Genomic DNA, 15,903 nt, shown 5'->3' on the forward strand with positions numbered 1-15,903 from the left:
ATCACAGTTGCCATTATCATTTTCCACTTTTCACACTTACATGAAATAACCATGAATAACCATTACATGTTAAAGATAACCAAATAATGAATAAGTATTCCACAAAATAATTATTTCTTTACTGGATTTATTGTAACCATTTCAAACATGCCCTCATACTTTCCTCATGGGTAAATAACCTTAATTTTAAAACTATTTAACAAAATATTTCTCTTTTTAAACTATTCAGCAAAATGCTCTTATTTTTGGAAGTTGATTTTAACAAAATCGAGTTACAAGTGAAAGTCGACATTAACAAAGTTGAGAATTTAAGTGGAACTCGGCATTGCTAATAATGCCGAGTTCTACTTAAAAATACATATAGAACTATATTTTGATGATATCAAATTTTATACATAACTTAAATTTGTAAAAATTGAGTTCTAAAATCGAGACATTTTGTTACATAATTTGAAAAAAAAAGTATTTTATTACATAGTTTTAATTAAAATTAAAGGTATTTATCCATTTTGCCCTGACTTGAGTTTAAAAATGGAAAATTGCACCAATAGCTATAAGGCCATAACATGGCTGCCTCTTAAGATGGCCCAAAAAAAAAAAAAAAAGCTGCAACAACAACAACCAATCCAACTACCATATCATAGGCCCAAACTGAACCCACAACAGGTTTTGGACCACAGTCCAGTTACCAATAATTCCAACTTCGGTATATATACCCTTCTGACACAACAGGCCCATCAAAAAAAAAAAAAAAAAAACCATGAATTTTTCCTCATGAGCTGGCTCTATAAATGCCACACAATTGAACTTATCCCCCAAGACATGGAACTGGTACAAATTTTACTTTTTAGTTTCATACAATCATACATAATTGTGTCTTCTGCTACTACTGCTACTGCTGCTAATACAGCTGACGCTGCTACTTCTTCCATGACAAATGTTTTTGCTATAGGGAGGTACAAAACAGTGCTTCAAACAGTGGAAACTAGGAGCTGCACCACTAAGTCTACACTTGCTGTCCCTCCTCCAAAGCCACTTTTGATTGCTAGGCCATCTGAAGCTGGAGAATACCCAATACTAGTGTTACTCCATGGTTACCTTCTTTACAACTCATTTTACTCTCAGCTTATCCAACACATCGCTTCTCATGGATTCATAGTCATTGCCCCTCAGGCTAGTCTCTCTCTCTCTCTCTCTCTCACGCATGCACAATTTTGTTCAGTCAAACGCTTGCTTGGCATAGTTTTTAAGTTTGAGTAAGTATGAACCATCATCATGATCACCTGCTCACTTTTTTATATACAATTACTATATTGGTCTTGGACTCTCCAAGTATGTTGACACACTTGGTGATCATGGAAATATTTGCTCAATTCATTAGTTTTGATTTTGGCCCCCACTGCATTGGATCTACGAATCACTGCCACTGAATTAGATTTTTATGGTATAACAATTGAAACAATTGTTTATTTTCCTTTGGATCATACAATCTGTGTGACTTTTTGTACTATTTCGTCTCATAATTCCAAGAAGTGGCCCCCAGTCAAGACCAAAAATAATGCAGGATGTTCATATTACCTTTGATTGCCTACCCCCTCAAAAAAAAAAAAAAACCTTTGATTGCCTTGGCTTAAACAGGGATTTCAAATTCAAAACAGCAGCTTCCAACCCCATTTTTTTCGAGAATTTTGAGATACTTCAACAAAGAAGGCAAAACATGAGAATTATTGACCTATCATTTGCCCTTGCCAAAATAATGAAAGCTTCATTTCACTAGTGAGACGAGTTTATTTTGGTAATAGTGAAAAGATAAATGCCAAAGAGGCTCAATTTTCTCAAGCGATATATTTTGGAGCGGTTCCAATGACAAAAAAAATTACACAGTTTTTTGTCTCAACTCTGACTAGGCAGATTAGGAATGTTTTCCTGTCATTTACACATAAATCCACAACTTTTTCTTCACTAATCACATTTTACAAAAAAGTTGCATAATTTTTTGTGTCACTAGGCTTTTCCTAGATTCTGGCATCAATGTGCTGTTTTTGTTTCATTGTTTAAAAACCATGCGGTTGATATTTCTCCTTTCTTTAAATACTGGAGAGTACTCAGAAACGCTTGCCCTGACTCCTGAGCCACTTGGCCCAATTTTTCACATTCAAATGTCTATATATCACATGATACACACTTGTTTCGTTTCTCCCTCTTGCATTTTCTTCTTTTAAAAATTAAAAACCGAATTAGCAATATGTGCAAATGACTCCCTTTCGTTTTGATTCTTTACTTATTCAAATGAATCACAAACATCATCAACTTTTTCCGCTTTTTTGCACTTTGGTATAAGAGAGGGGCAGGGGAAGTAGGTCCAGACTCCAAAGCCAGTAGTCATTTATAATTTTGTTAAGCATTTTGAGATTTCCACAATAAAAAGAAAAGATTGAACAATGGTAGAACTCAATTTGGACATATGGTACACTTTGAAAACCAAGATATCTCTTAAATTTCAGGGGAACTTGCCTCCATGCTATGATTGGTTTTGGTTAGCTATGTATTAGTATGTACTATGATTTGTGATTTGTGCAGTTGAAACATCTTATTTTGCTCTGTCTATTATCATTTGAAAATGAGCTGATATGTTCCAATCCTATTACCAAACCCAAAGATTAAAAATAAATAAGCACAAAAATTAGTGAAAATTATTGGTATATGTTTGGCTAATAGCAGATTTCATCTTTGTAATCAATAGTTATACATCTTGGCCGGACCGGATACAACTGATGAGATTAAGTCCATGGCAGCAATAACAAATTGGCTATCCAAAGGACTCCATTACTTGCTTCCACCACATGTTCAGCCAAATATAAACAAGCTAGGACTTGCTGGCCATAGCCGCGGAGGAAAGGTTGCTTTTGCACTTGCTCTTGAAAAGGAATCTACTTCTCTTAAGTTCTCTGCCTTAATAGGCCTTGACCCAGTTGATGGAATGGACAAAAGGAAACAAACCCCTCCACCAGTACTCACTTATGTCCCTCATTCATTTGACCTTGATATGGCTGTAATGGTTATTGGGACAGGTTTGGGTGAGGTGAAAAAGAATCCTCTATTTCCTCCTTGTGCTCCTAAGGGTGTGAACCATCAGGACTTCTTTAATGAATGTCAAGAACCAGCTTGTCATTTTGTTGCCAAGGACTATGGTCATCTTGATTTATTAGATGATGATACTGAAGGGCTTAGAGGGAAAACTACATACTGTTTGTGTAAGAATGGCAAGTCTAGGGAACCCATGAGGAGGTTTGTTGGAGGCATTGTGGTTGCATTCATGAATGCTTACCTGCTAGGTGATAACAAAGACTTATTGGCTATAAAAGACGGGCAAAAGACTGTACCAGTGGAGCTCAAAACTAATGTATGTATAGGGTGAAGTTTAAATGTAGAGGCTGCTATATTTGTTAGCTTATAGGAGTCTTTATATTATTTACCTTGAATAAGATTGCAGTTGAAAGTAAACTGCCTTAATTGAGCAAATTTTATTCTGAACTAAACTTAATTTTTGAAGTAGAATGCTTTGGAGATATAAAAAGTTTGTAGTAAGTGAAATATTTTTGGGACTTTCGCCCATAATAGGTGTGCCAATGATTGGCTGATAATCATAGGAGGGACATTCTTACATAGCACGATTATGTGGCTTACTGGACTATTTAAGTTTTTTCATCATAAGAGTCCTCGATAAATGATAATCAGTTGACTACATTTTTTTCCCCTCTCGAGCATAAGGTTGGTGTGATAACTTTTATCTACTGGCTACTTGGCCTTGCTTCCAAACTGTGAATTTTTGTTACATTATAACTTCTCTTCTCTTTTGAGGTTAAGGAAAAAATGAGCATCTTTTACAAAAATTGGATGATTTTGTTTTAGTTACAATTGACCATAGTGGGTAAAGATTAACATGTTAGGCATTGTTACAAAACTTAGGAGTGTCATTTCGTCTATAGTTTGGAGGTGAATGTTATTTTGTAGTATTTGAAATGAGGTTGGTGTGATTTAGCTATTTTTAAGTGAAATAAGCCAATAAAAAGTGAAAATTCCAACAACAAAAAAAAGCCCCAGAGTTTGTCCCATGAAATGAATTAAATCCCAAAATTTGCCCCAGAGTTGGTCCATCATGAGTCTTTGCCGATTAAAAATAATATACTTAAAAGGGGAGTTATTGAAGGTGGTAGCTGTGATGGTTGTAAGTTTGATCTGATGTGGAGGATGGAATTCATGCCTTTGAGTTACAGCTAGGGAATGTTATATGATGTGTCCAGTTTGGGAAGAGGTGAGGATTAAGCGTCAAGCAATTTGTGGATTTTGTAGATCTGGGTAATTTAATTTACCTCATTGGTAATTTGCAATGCCACTGTCACTGTGTGGAGCAATAAGTCTTATTGCTGGCCCAAGGCCTAGGCAACTTAGTAAGGCGTTAAACAAAATATAAAATTCCCTATTAAAAAAAGTTCTTCCTTTGTAAAAGGCCCAAAATTTTATAAAAATATAACATTTTTTTAATAATTGATACTTTTTTTTTCAGAGTGACGCTAAGATATTACAAATTTTACTGTAGGTTTAATTGAAATATTACTAATCGTATAAAAAAGTAATTCAAATACAAATAAATTAAGTTGTTGAAATTCATCAATTACAGTCATTATTGTATTATATTGTGAACATTTTGTAATATCTTTAATTTTTTTTTTTCATTTCTAACAAGGCTTCTAAAATAGGAGATCAATAGAAATTTAAACCAACTAAAACCCTAAAATGTTTCAAAAAAGATGCTACAAATGTGATAGATCATTAATAATGACTAATCTCCTCTAATAGTATGAGACCTTAATTTTTGTAAACTAATCTCCTACAAAACCACACCCCAAATAATATCTATCTCTTTCTCTTAAAAAGAATATATAAAATTAAAATTTAGATTACAACTATGCTTAACTATGCATAGTCATATATCCAAGTTAAAGTAAAATTTTTTTTTAAATAATTTTTTTTTGTTCTTTTTGTTTAAATTTATGGTTCAACTATGATATTCAATTCTCTATATGAAATTAACATTAGTTTAGTTAGTATTATTCATCAAATTCTGTATTTACATCAAATTAGTCTTAATTTAATTAGTATTATATAATTTTATTTAATTAATGTGTACATATAAAAAGGCCTCATATAAAATTTTCACTTTAAGCCCCAAATTTTCTTGGGCCGGCCTTGCAATAAGAGGAATGGAGATTGATTTGAGAGGGATGCCCTGCCTTTAAATCAAACTGTGCACAAAGCTAATGCGATGCTTTTGGAATTTCAACAACTGCAAAGCTAATGTAATGTTCTTAATATATATTTTGATTCTCCAAAACAAAAGTCCATGAAGCCTTGGGAAATTTTGACACCAATTAAATTAATTGATTACCTAAGTATATTATTTTTTTGATACAAAATGGTAGTGGACTTTATTTATTCAATCAATATCATGCTTTACAATGAAAAAAAGAAAAGATAGGCATTTTCCTAACTAAACAATAGCCTCCTCATTCTCTTTTGCCGCGCTAGTAAAAACTAGAGCAACACAGTTAACAGAAACAAAGGATATACTAATAAAATGTTCACATATAAGCTTAATATCCTCCAAAATCCAAGCCAATGCAGAGTTATTGAAGTCCACCAATTCAGCAAGTGTTTTGACAAAACAAAAGAGCCTTACGCATGACGTTAATTAGAAAGCCCACACCAACAGAAGACTTGGACCAAGACTGTGAGAAAGCAAGGTTTAATTTACCCAATTACGTTAATTATGCATAAATCCAATTAACATGTGATGGACACAACTGTACCGGAGATTTTAAGTGCAAAAAATATATAAATTTGACAAATTGTCTTCACACCTCCGTATCCTCTAGCATTAGGAGCAGCCAAATTGCTCCATATGCCTCCAAAATCCCTAGGCAAGAAGCAAATTGGGAAATCATTAAGAATCATTTTCATCACCAAAGTGTAAAACCATAAAGAAATAGACATGAGTCACAATTGTGTTTTTAATTTGTTGTACACAAAACACCAGCTATTAAAAAATAAAAAGCCTAGGAAATTATGTTTGGTTTAAATGGATTAGGTTTAATTTGGAGATATTTGTGAGTAAATCCTAGTTTTACTATGGTGTCTTTCAATATACATGTCTAGTGTAACATATTTGTTTTAATTTTTAAACTTACATATGACCCTCAGCTAACTCTTCCAAAGTCATATATATTGCTGCCTCTCCTTTCATGCGAATTATTTCATGGATTCTAAATAATCTGTTCCAAAGTTGTTTTCATTAGAATGAGAACAATAGAAACAACTAAATTTGTTCAAATTGGTTACAAATAAATACTATAGGATAATAGAAGAGAACCATTGGATCCAAGCAATAGCCCAAACACATAATGACAGTCAACAATCAGAGTCCAACTAGTTGGGCAAAGATAAGCTTACACTATGGCTCGAGCATAAGGGATAAGCTTTCAGAGCCCAGTTGATTGACATATATTTTAAAATGTGTTGTTTGTTGGCATTTTTGACAGTGTCCAGAGCAATCTAAGAATGCTCTTTAATTTGCCAAGAGCCCAAAAAACCAGAATGCTCTTTAACCGAGTTTGTTTCCCTTTGAATTCACTAAGCTGCTTTGCGAGGTAAGGTGTTCTTTTGAGTTTTACGGATGTCAATAAAAACAAGTGTAGAGTTTTATGGTCCAACGATATTATCTAGACTCGTTTATGTGGAGATTGTGGATTTGAATATTACCTCACTTATTTGTTTTATATAACAAGAAACTAATCTTCAAGATTTAGATATCGATGGCAGTAGATTTGAAGCAAGTATGTTTTATAAATTAAAAAAAAAATGATCATAATTTCTTTTTGAATTGTGAAAAAATGGTTAGTAAGAAATCAACAATCTACCAATTTGTTTATAGAATAATTGTACTTATTCTTTGTTGTTTTTACTACCACTACAAAACTATTTTTAGCGGTAAATTTTGTCAAATTTATTCTTCACAACAAAAAGAAAGATGATTTTCTAAACAACTATTTGATTTTGTATATTGAATTCAGCACAAAACTAATCATAGATTATTTTCAGAATTTAAAAGCACACCGTGATCTATTTTTTATTATTGAGTGATTTAAAATCTAAATATTTATATTTTGCTAACAATGAATGAATAATAGTTTTATGAAACTTAGTATATTTTTCATTCTTGAATTTAAAAAAAATTGGCTTATCCTTTAGTCCCAAAAACTAAAATCCGAATTCCACCGCAATTGGGTTTGTGGCACTGGCTTTGAACACCAAGATATTGGTCCAACTACCTTAAGGCAACCTGTAAATGGCTTCAGTCACCAAGATCCTTAGACATCACCACTCTTGTCCTGCTTATACAAAAATACAATGCTGTCGCAAAACTGTTTGATTTTGATGGCTTGGGAGGAAATTTTTTGTTCCTTTAGGATCCTCATTACAATTTTCAGGACCACAAGTCTTGTCCAGATACTTTGGTGTCACATAGCTAGATTGAGCTACGATTTATCAAACAGTGACCAATCACGACAACCGACTTGAACTATGGCACTGGTTTGTACACGATGATACTCAATATTATGTGAAAGCGATTTTTTTCAAAGGGTTCAGGTTCAGTCCTAGAATTCCTATGGGTAAATTGGCAAGCAATTTGTCCTAAATACAAATAGAATTTATTGCTTGTATATGGGCTTGATTGTGATGGCAATCAGCATGTGCTTTAGGTAAATTCATTAAGGAAAGTGAAAGTTTTGGACTTTCATCATAGGTGCAAATGAAAATGAGCCCAATATTGTGACTGAAAGGGGTCCTGTTATATAATATAAGATATCTTTTTGCTAAAACTGTTACACAATTGCACAAGTAATGTGCTCATATGAAAGAGTGCAATAAAAAGCAATTGCTAATTTAAGGGATTTGTTTGTTTAATCAATTGAAGTTCTATGAAAAATGTTTTAACTTCGGAGTAATATATGATAGTTGCTGCCCTGGGGATTTGTATGTACAAAAGATATATATATATATATATATAACATTAGAGAGCACATCCGACATGATCCAAGAGCATCGGCAATAAAAAGGTTGGAAGATGTTGACATAAGACATTGTCCCATTTTTTACCCTTCTCAAATTATTGGGACTATTGGAAGATGTTGATATTGCATTACCTGGTTATTCATATCAATCCATTAAACTGTCTACGATAACATCAGCAGCAACCTCCTTTGCAAGCCCACAAAACCATTTTGCAACTTGTTTTAAAAATTTCTGAACCATGCTTCTTTTCTTCTGTGGCGGATTTCCAGCATCCGACGCGGGTGGAGGAGCGGCAACACAAGAACACGGTGCCGACATCTTGAAGTAAGAAAAGATGACAAAGCTAGAGAGAGAAAGAGAGTAAGAAAAGATGACAAAGCTAGAGAGAGAAAGAGAGTCGAGAAGAAATAGAGTCTGATATCATACAAAGAGAGATCAGAGAAGTTTGGGACATTTATAGGGCCTCAATAGGCTCAGTCACAATACTCATCAATATGCAGATTTTGTCTTAGCAACAACAATTGCATTACGTTATACCATAACTAGCAGCAATATCATAATGAAATTTCCTACAGCAAATATGTTGATTTTGTCTTAGCAACAAAAGAGAAAATATATCATACTATAACTAGCAGAAATATCATAATGAACCTCAAATTCAAAACAGCAGCTTCCAACCCCATTTTTTTCGAGAATTTTGAGATACCTTAACAAAGAAGGCAAAACATGTGAATTATTGACCTTTCATTTGCCCTTGCCAAAATAATGAAAGCTTCATTTCACTAGTGAGACATGTTTTTTTTGGTAATAGTGAAAAGATAAATGCCAAAGAGGCTCAATTTTCTCAAGCGATATATTCTGGAGTGGTTCCAACGACAAAAAAAATTACACAGTTTTTTGTCACAACTCGACTAGGCAGATTAGGAATGTTTTCTTGTCATTTACACATAAATCCACCACTTTTTCTTCACTAGTCACATTTTACAAAAAAGTTGCATAATTTTTTGTCACTAGGCTTTTCCTATATTCTAGCATCAATGTGCTGTTTTTGTTTCATTGTTTGAAAACCATGCGGTTGATATTTCTCCTTTCTTTAGATACCGGAGAGTACCCAGAAACGCTTGCCACGACTCTGAGCCACTTGGCCCAATTTTTCACAATCAAATGTATATATATCACATGATACACACTTGTTTCGTTTCTCCCTCTTGCATTTTCTTCTTTTAAAAATTAAAAACCGAATTGGCAATATGTGCAAATGACTCCCTTCCGTTTTGATTCTTTACTTATTCAAATGAATCACAAACATCATCAACTTTTTCCGCTTTTTTGCACTTTGGTATCGAGAGGGGTAGGGGAAGTAGGTCCGGACTCCAAAGCCGGTAGTCATTTATAATTTTGTTAAGCATTTTGTGATTTCCACAATAAAAAGAAAAGATTGAACAATGGTAGAACTCAATTTGGACATATGGTACACTTTGAAAACCAAGATATCTCTTAAATTTCGGGGGAACTTGCCTCCGTGCTATGGTTGGTTTTGGTTAGCTATGTATTAGTATGTACTATGATTTGTGATTTGTGCGGTTGAAACATCTTATTTTGCTCGTCTATTATCATTTGAAAATGAGCTGATATGTTCCAATCCTATTACCAAACCCAAAGATTAAAAATAAATAAGCACAAAAATTAGTGAAAATTATTGGTATATGTTTGGCTAATAGCAGATTTCATCTTTGCAATCAACGGTTATACATCTTGGCCGGACCGGATACAGGCGATGAGATTAAGTCCACGGCGGCAATAACAAATTGGCTATCCAAAGGACTCCATTACTTGCTTCCACCACATGTTCAGCCAAATATAAACAAGCTAGGACTTGCTGGCCATAGCCGCGGAGGAAAGGTTGCTTTTGCACTTGCTCTTGAAAAGGAAGCTACTTCTCTTAAGTTCTCTGCCTTAATAGGCCTTGACCCGGTTGATGGAATGGACAAAGGGAAACAAACCCCTCCACCAGTACTCACTTATGTCCCTCATTCATTTGACCTTGATATGGCTGTAATGGTTATTGGGACAGGTTTGGGTGAGGTGAAAAAGAATCCTCTATTTCCTCCTTGTGCTCTTAAGGGTGTGAACCATCAGGACTTCTTTAATGAATGTCAAGAACCAGCTTGTCATTTTGTTGCCAAGGACTATGGTCATCTTGATTTATTAGATGATGATACTGAAGGGCTTAGAGGGAAAACTACATACTATTTGTGTAAGAATGGCAAGTCTAGGGAACCCATGAGGAGGTTTGTTGGAGGCATTGTGGTTGCATTCATGAATGCTTACCTTCTAGGTGATAACAAAGACTTATTGGCTATAAAAGACGGGCAAAAGACTGTACCAGTGGAGCTCAAAACTAATGTATGTATAGGGTGAAGTTCAAATGTAGAGGCTGCTATATTTGTTAGCTTATAGGAGTCTTTATATTATTTACCTTGAATAAGATTGCAGTTGAAAGTAAACTCCCTTAATTGAGCAAATTTTATTCTGAACTTAACTTAATTTTTGAAGTAGAATGCTTTGGAGATATAAAAAGTTTGTAGTAAGTGAAATATTTTTGTGACTTTTTGCCCATAATAGGTGTGCCAATGATTGACTGATAATCATAGGAGGGACATTCTTACATAGCACGATTATTTGGCTTACCGGACTACTTAAGTTTTTTCATCACAAGAGTCCCTGATAAATGATAATCAGTTGACTACATTTTTTTCCCCTCTCGAGCATAAGGTTGGTGTGATAACTTTATCTACTGGCTACTTGGCCTTGCTTCCAAACTGTGAATTTTTGTTACATTATAACTTCTCTTCTCTTTTGAGGTTAAGTAAAAAATGAGTATCTTTTATAAAAATTGGATGATTTTGTTTTAGTTACAATTGACGACAGTGGGTAAAGACTACTATGTTATGCATTGTTACAAAACTTAGAAACGTCATTTCGTATATAGTTTGGAGGTAAATGTCATTTTGTAGTATCTGAAAAGAGGTTGGTGTGATTTAGCTATTTTTAGGTGAAATAAGCCAATAAAAAGTGAAAATTCCAACAACAAAAAAAAGCCCCAGAGTTTGTCCCATGAAATGAATTAAATCCCAAAATTTTTAATTTTACCATTTTAACTCAAGAATTTATAAGTCAAGACTCATGACAATCTTTCCATTCCTCTGATATATGATGGGAGGAAAATTTTCATTAGTACTCATTACATGTAAACAACACTATTTAGTCTAGTCAAGTATATTCTCTCTCTATTGTCCATTTTGTCTTTCTCTCTCTTTCGTGTCTCATCCTCTCTTCAAAAAAAAGTTATTAAGTGCTCATTTTTTCTTATATTGATGATGAATTTCACTATTAATTTAATTAGTAATGATGAATGGGAAAGGAAGAAGCATCATCTGACCGTGACTGTACTCTTCTTTTCTAAAAAAAAAAAAAAAACTTTACTGTTGAGAGAGAGAGAGAGAGAGAAGCTCAAGTTGGTTGGTTTTATTTTTTTGAGGCCTTCAATTCTAAAGTCCAATACGCAACCCAAAAAGGGGGGGGGGGGGGGGGGTGGCTGTTGTGTTTTGTTAGCCCAAACTACCAAACCGAAAAAGTGAAAAGAAATGGATCCAATTTGTGTCAAATTCTAAGCCCTAAAGCCCAAATCCGAGACACACACAGACATACAGAGACTGAAAGAGAGAGAGAGAGAGCGAAGAGGAAACCGAGAGCGAAAGAGAGAAGGAGATTGAGAGAGAGATATCTATTTTCCGAAACCCAAAAACAAATATACTTCGGCGGCTCCAGGGAGGCATTTTCGGCGTCTCCGGCCACCCTTCAGGGGATGAAGATGTATGTAGCTTAAGCTTAAGCTTAAGCTTTTATCCCTTTTTGTTTAGAAACTGACTGAAGGTGGGTCATCTTTGTTTTGCTTAAAACTGTTTTTGGTTTGGCAGATTAGAAGCGAATGCAGGTGCGCTTACGAATTACGAAGTAGTAGACTTTTTACGCTCAAAAGGGGCTGCTATCGATTCTACTCGCGTTCTTGCTCAAGTTTCTCCTTCCGAATACAAGGTCTTATTATTCATTCTCTTCTCTTCTTTTTCTATGTGGACTGGACTCACCCCCACTACACTTTTTTCCACTAAAGGCTGCGACTTTAGTAGGCTTATTATTGACGTTTTTATGTGCAGGTGTATGATTATTTGGTCCAGACTGCTGCTTGCAATCAAACCAGAGAGCATATCAATGACTTCGTCGACAAGTGTAAAATCTATGGCCTTGCAAAGGCTGAGGTCCTTAATATCATCAACATTAGGCCTACTTCTATCATTGATATTTATACGGTAAAATTACTTGGAAAACCGTCATTTTTTCCTTTTCTTTTGCTTCATATCTCTTTTGTTATGTGCCATTATGTTTGTACTTATGCCCATGTAGTATTTGAGCTAGTTTGGAACCTTGTGTTCAAATATGTGTAGGGTGATTCAATAGGGATTCACACATTGTCTGTCTGTCTCTGTCAATTCTTGAGTAATGGATATTTATTCATCAGAATTGGGAAAAACAATAAAATGTCATTATTTGTCTTGGAAGCTTGGTCTCGTGCTTCTTTAACTAGAGCTTAATCACCTTCTAAAATGATGAAACATTGGCCATACACAAATAGGGTTCTTTTAGAGCCCCCCCATGGAAGATCTCGAAGGGTTGGTCATTGGTGAATCAGACTTCCTGTAACTTTCTTGCTTGCATGAAGAAACCATCAACTCTATCTATGTGACATTCCATTTACCAAAATGACTTTGTTTTCAAGTGATAATTATTTGGGTTCAGTTTTCGTCTGTATAAAAATGTTGCATCGATGTAGTATTTAAGGCAATATATATTAATTAGAAATGTTTTTTTTCCTCGGATATTATGAGGCAGAGCTGTATTGAGTATATTTTTTAAGCCAGAAACCAAAATAGAGTCATTGGCCTGAACTTAGTGAAAAATATCCTGTGCAGAGAGTATTTTTCCTTGAAATTCTCTTGGTGGAAGCAGATCTTCTTCTATACAATTTACTTGATTCCTTGTACTTTATTCTATTTATTTTTTAATGCTGAGCTCTTCTCTTGTATATTTATCATGTATTTTAGTTGCATGCTTTTGGTGTTCTTGATAAGCTTAACAAATGGTCTTAAACGATCTATCCCCTTTTTCTTGATTTATTCATATAATAGTGACATGGGGCTCTTTCTCCCTCATAAACTGCTAGCTGATTGCTGTCCTCTTTTTTTGGATAATTAGCTGATTGCCATCCCTTTTTTTAATTGGATAAGTAGCCAATTGCAGTGCTTGATAATGCAATTAGCTATGAAACTCTGAATACTCTAGTTCTACATGATAAATTCAACTTAGTAGCTGCTTTTGTTTAAGCCTCCGTTCTTATATTTTACATGTCATTTTCTGGGGGATTTTTGGAGGGGGTAGAGTGGGCTGTTGAGGTGTTGAGCAGTAAAGCATTTTATGTTGTAATTAAGGCTTTTAGAGGCATATAGTTGGAGTGAAGTGTGGGATTTCTTGGGGGCCAGTGGGCGACAGATATGATGAGCAGGCCTCATGGTTGTATTATTTGGAAAAGAACATCAAAGCAGGTTGGAAAGGGCATTTGCCCTTTTCTTTCGGTTTATGGTAGTGGACAATAGGAGTGATGGTTTTTTGTATAACAGGTAGTGTGGGAAGGTTCAGGTTTGTTTCTTGATTTATTCTTAATAGCAGTAATAACATTCTTATTTGGGATACTCAGAAGACAGAGGGAGTCATTCCTTGAATCCCAAGTTTGTTTGAGCTTTCCAGGGCTGGAAATTAAAGTCACATGTTTCTCTGATGGGCCTTCTATACTCTAATCTCACAGTGGGTGAAGGAGTTGATAAGACTTTTGGAAGCCTAACTGAAATAGTATATTTGATGTCAAGTCTTTTTTATGAGGAAATGAAAGGATATGATGACTTGCAATTTCTTTGGAGAAGTATTTAGTGTAACAACGTTCCTAAAATGATTGTAAATTCAGTGAGGAATCAGTTGAAACCCTACTGCTTCATTGCTCAAACTTGTAACAAGTTGTGGTCTTTCATCTTCTCTTTATTTGGAGTCCATTTGGTGATACCCAAGAAGGTAATTAATTTGTATTTTGGTTGGAAAGAACTTTATGGGTGACATAAGAGTAGCTTGGTGGGATGCCTTTTGCCTCGTTTCGATTATGTGGAGAGAGAAAAATAATAACACTCTTAATGGTGTTGAGATTTATACTCTCGAGCTTAAAACTCTATTTTGAAATATTTATATGATTGGATATTGTCTTATGGTGGTGCAGCCCTTGTCTCTTCTTCTTCAGACTTTAGATCTCCTGAATATTCTTTTGTAATCGTTAATTTGACTTTCTGTATGCTTGCTGCATTCATAATCTTTGATATAAGCTTAGTGGAGTTTCCTTGGCATGTAAATAATTCTACAGTGATATCGGGCAACATGATGACCCGGCCAAAGTACAACTGTACAAGACTAGCTCTTGCAAAAGTAAAACAGTTGGACAACGGTTGGTATACTTTTAATTCATAGATCCATGAAATTGAACAATATGTGAAGCTAAAAGAAAATGGGTTGCTACATTTTTTTCATAATTAAACCTGATGACGATCAGATCTGAATACCCCACTTCTGATCTTACACTTTTTGTCAATTGTTCTCCTCAGTTTAAGATTAGCCATACCTTTATATCCCAAGTTAAGATTGTTGGGTTTGGTATTGTCTAATGTTGTTAAGAAGTTGAATACACAAACTGTATTATTTATCTTGTTGGACAAGGAAGTTGATATTACTATCAACCTGTTACTGTAATAAGTTTCTCTGTCAAAATTGTTCCGGAAAAATATCTGCTTAGCCTGCCCCAAATTGGTGTTTGTTAGACAGCTTCAAATTGTTCTGAAGGCATGTTTTTCGTTTTAACAGACGGTAGAATATTATTGCACAATAAGATCAATGGCTACATGAGTAATATTAATTTTTCTTGTTAATATAAATAGGCTTCTGTGCAATGGGTTGATTTTTTATTTTTATTTTTAAGAAACGTAAGAAATTTTATTAAAAAAAAAAAACCAAAGATTGTCTTGTTCTGTAATCTTCCACTTTATGTAATAATTTTGATTTGGATGAAGTGAATCAAGGTCTTTGATAATATTTTATTACTGAAAAAGCAGAATGACACCCATATTGTCATAAGTGGGATATGATAATGAACATAGGTAACCCAATGGGACTAATACTGAAAATGATGTAATACAGGAAAAAAAGTCTTTAAGCATAGCAGTACATACACATTAATTTGTTGGTTTTCGGCTTAATTTGATGGGTGTGTTTGAGGCCTAAAGAGTAGCCAGCCAAGACTACTAAATTAGTCTATGGCTGTAGCCTGTAGGTTCGGTGTGTGAGCGCTTTTAAAATGTGGGGGAGGCCCACCAAAAAATGTGGTTGAGATTTGAGGCCTCTTTTGAGGTGGCTTGAAGGCCGAATTTGTGGAAATGGAGTTTAGGCTTTTTCCTCTTAAAGCTAATGACTCCATAAAAATAAAGTGCTGAAGCTCAAGCTCAGAGCTACTGTATCTACTCAACAGTTATAAGAGGCATTATCTTGTTGATGGATTAAGGAATCAAAGTTTAAGTTCAGCGAGGGAGGCTTTAGTAGCATCCCCTATATTTTTACTAATGA

General features: G+C 34.5%; 3 protein-coding genes across 3 annotated transcripts; all 3 read left to right on the forward strand.

Moving 5' to 3' along the window:
* The first annotated feature begins 825 nt into the window (after positions 1–825).
* Positions 826–3,588, forward strand: LOC142623608 (chlorophyllase-2-like). The gene is made up of 2 exons (XM_075797047.1): positions 826–1,173; positions 2,744–3,588. Exons 1-2 carry the CDS (start codon positions 931–933, stop codon positions 3,416–3,418), a joined length of 918 nt encoding a protein of 305 aa, XP_075653162.1. The 5' UTR covers positions 826–930; the 3' UTR covers positions 3,419–3,588.
* A 4,783-nt stretch (positions 3,589–8,371) lies between these two features.
* LOC142624259 (chlorophyllase-2-like) lies at positions 8,372–10,869 on the forward strand. Its single transcript, XM_075797787.1, has 2 exons — positions 8,372–8,457; positions 9,858–10,869. The coding sequence occupies exons 1-2, from the start codon at positions 8,372–8,374 to the stop codon at positions 10,552–10,554; spliced, it is 783 nt and encodes a 260-aa protein (XP_075653902.1). The 3' UTR covers positions 10,555–10,869.
* A 928-nt stretch (positions 10,870–11,797) lies between these two features.
* LOC142624101 (uncharacterized) lies at positions 11,798–13,008 on the forward strand. Its single transcript, XM_075797606.1, has 3 exons — positions 11,798–12,009; positions 12,114–12,231; positions 12,351–13,008. Exons 1-3 carry the CDS (start codon positions 12,002–12,004, stop codon positions 12,636–12,638), a joined length of 414 nt encoding a protein of 137 aa, XP_075653721.1. The 5' UTR covers positions 11,798–12,001; the 3' UTR covers positions 12,639–13,008.
* Positions 13,009–15,903: the final 2,895 nt, after the last annotated feature.

This window comes from Castanea sativa, chromosome 2 (genome assembly GCF_040712315.1).
Source record: "Castanea sativa cultivar Marrone di Chiusa Pesio chromosome 2, ASM4071231v1".
NCBI classification, from domain to species: domain Eukaryota; kingdom Viridiplantae; phylum Streptophyta; class Magnoliopsida; order Fagales; family Fagaceae; genus Castanea; species Castanea sativa.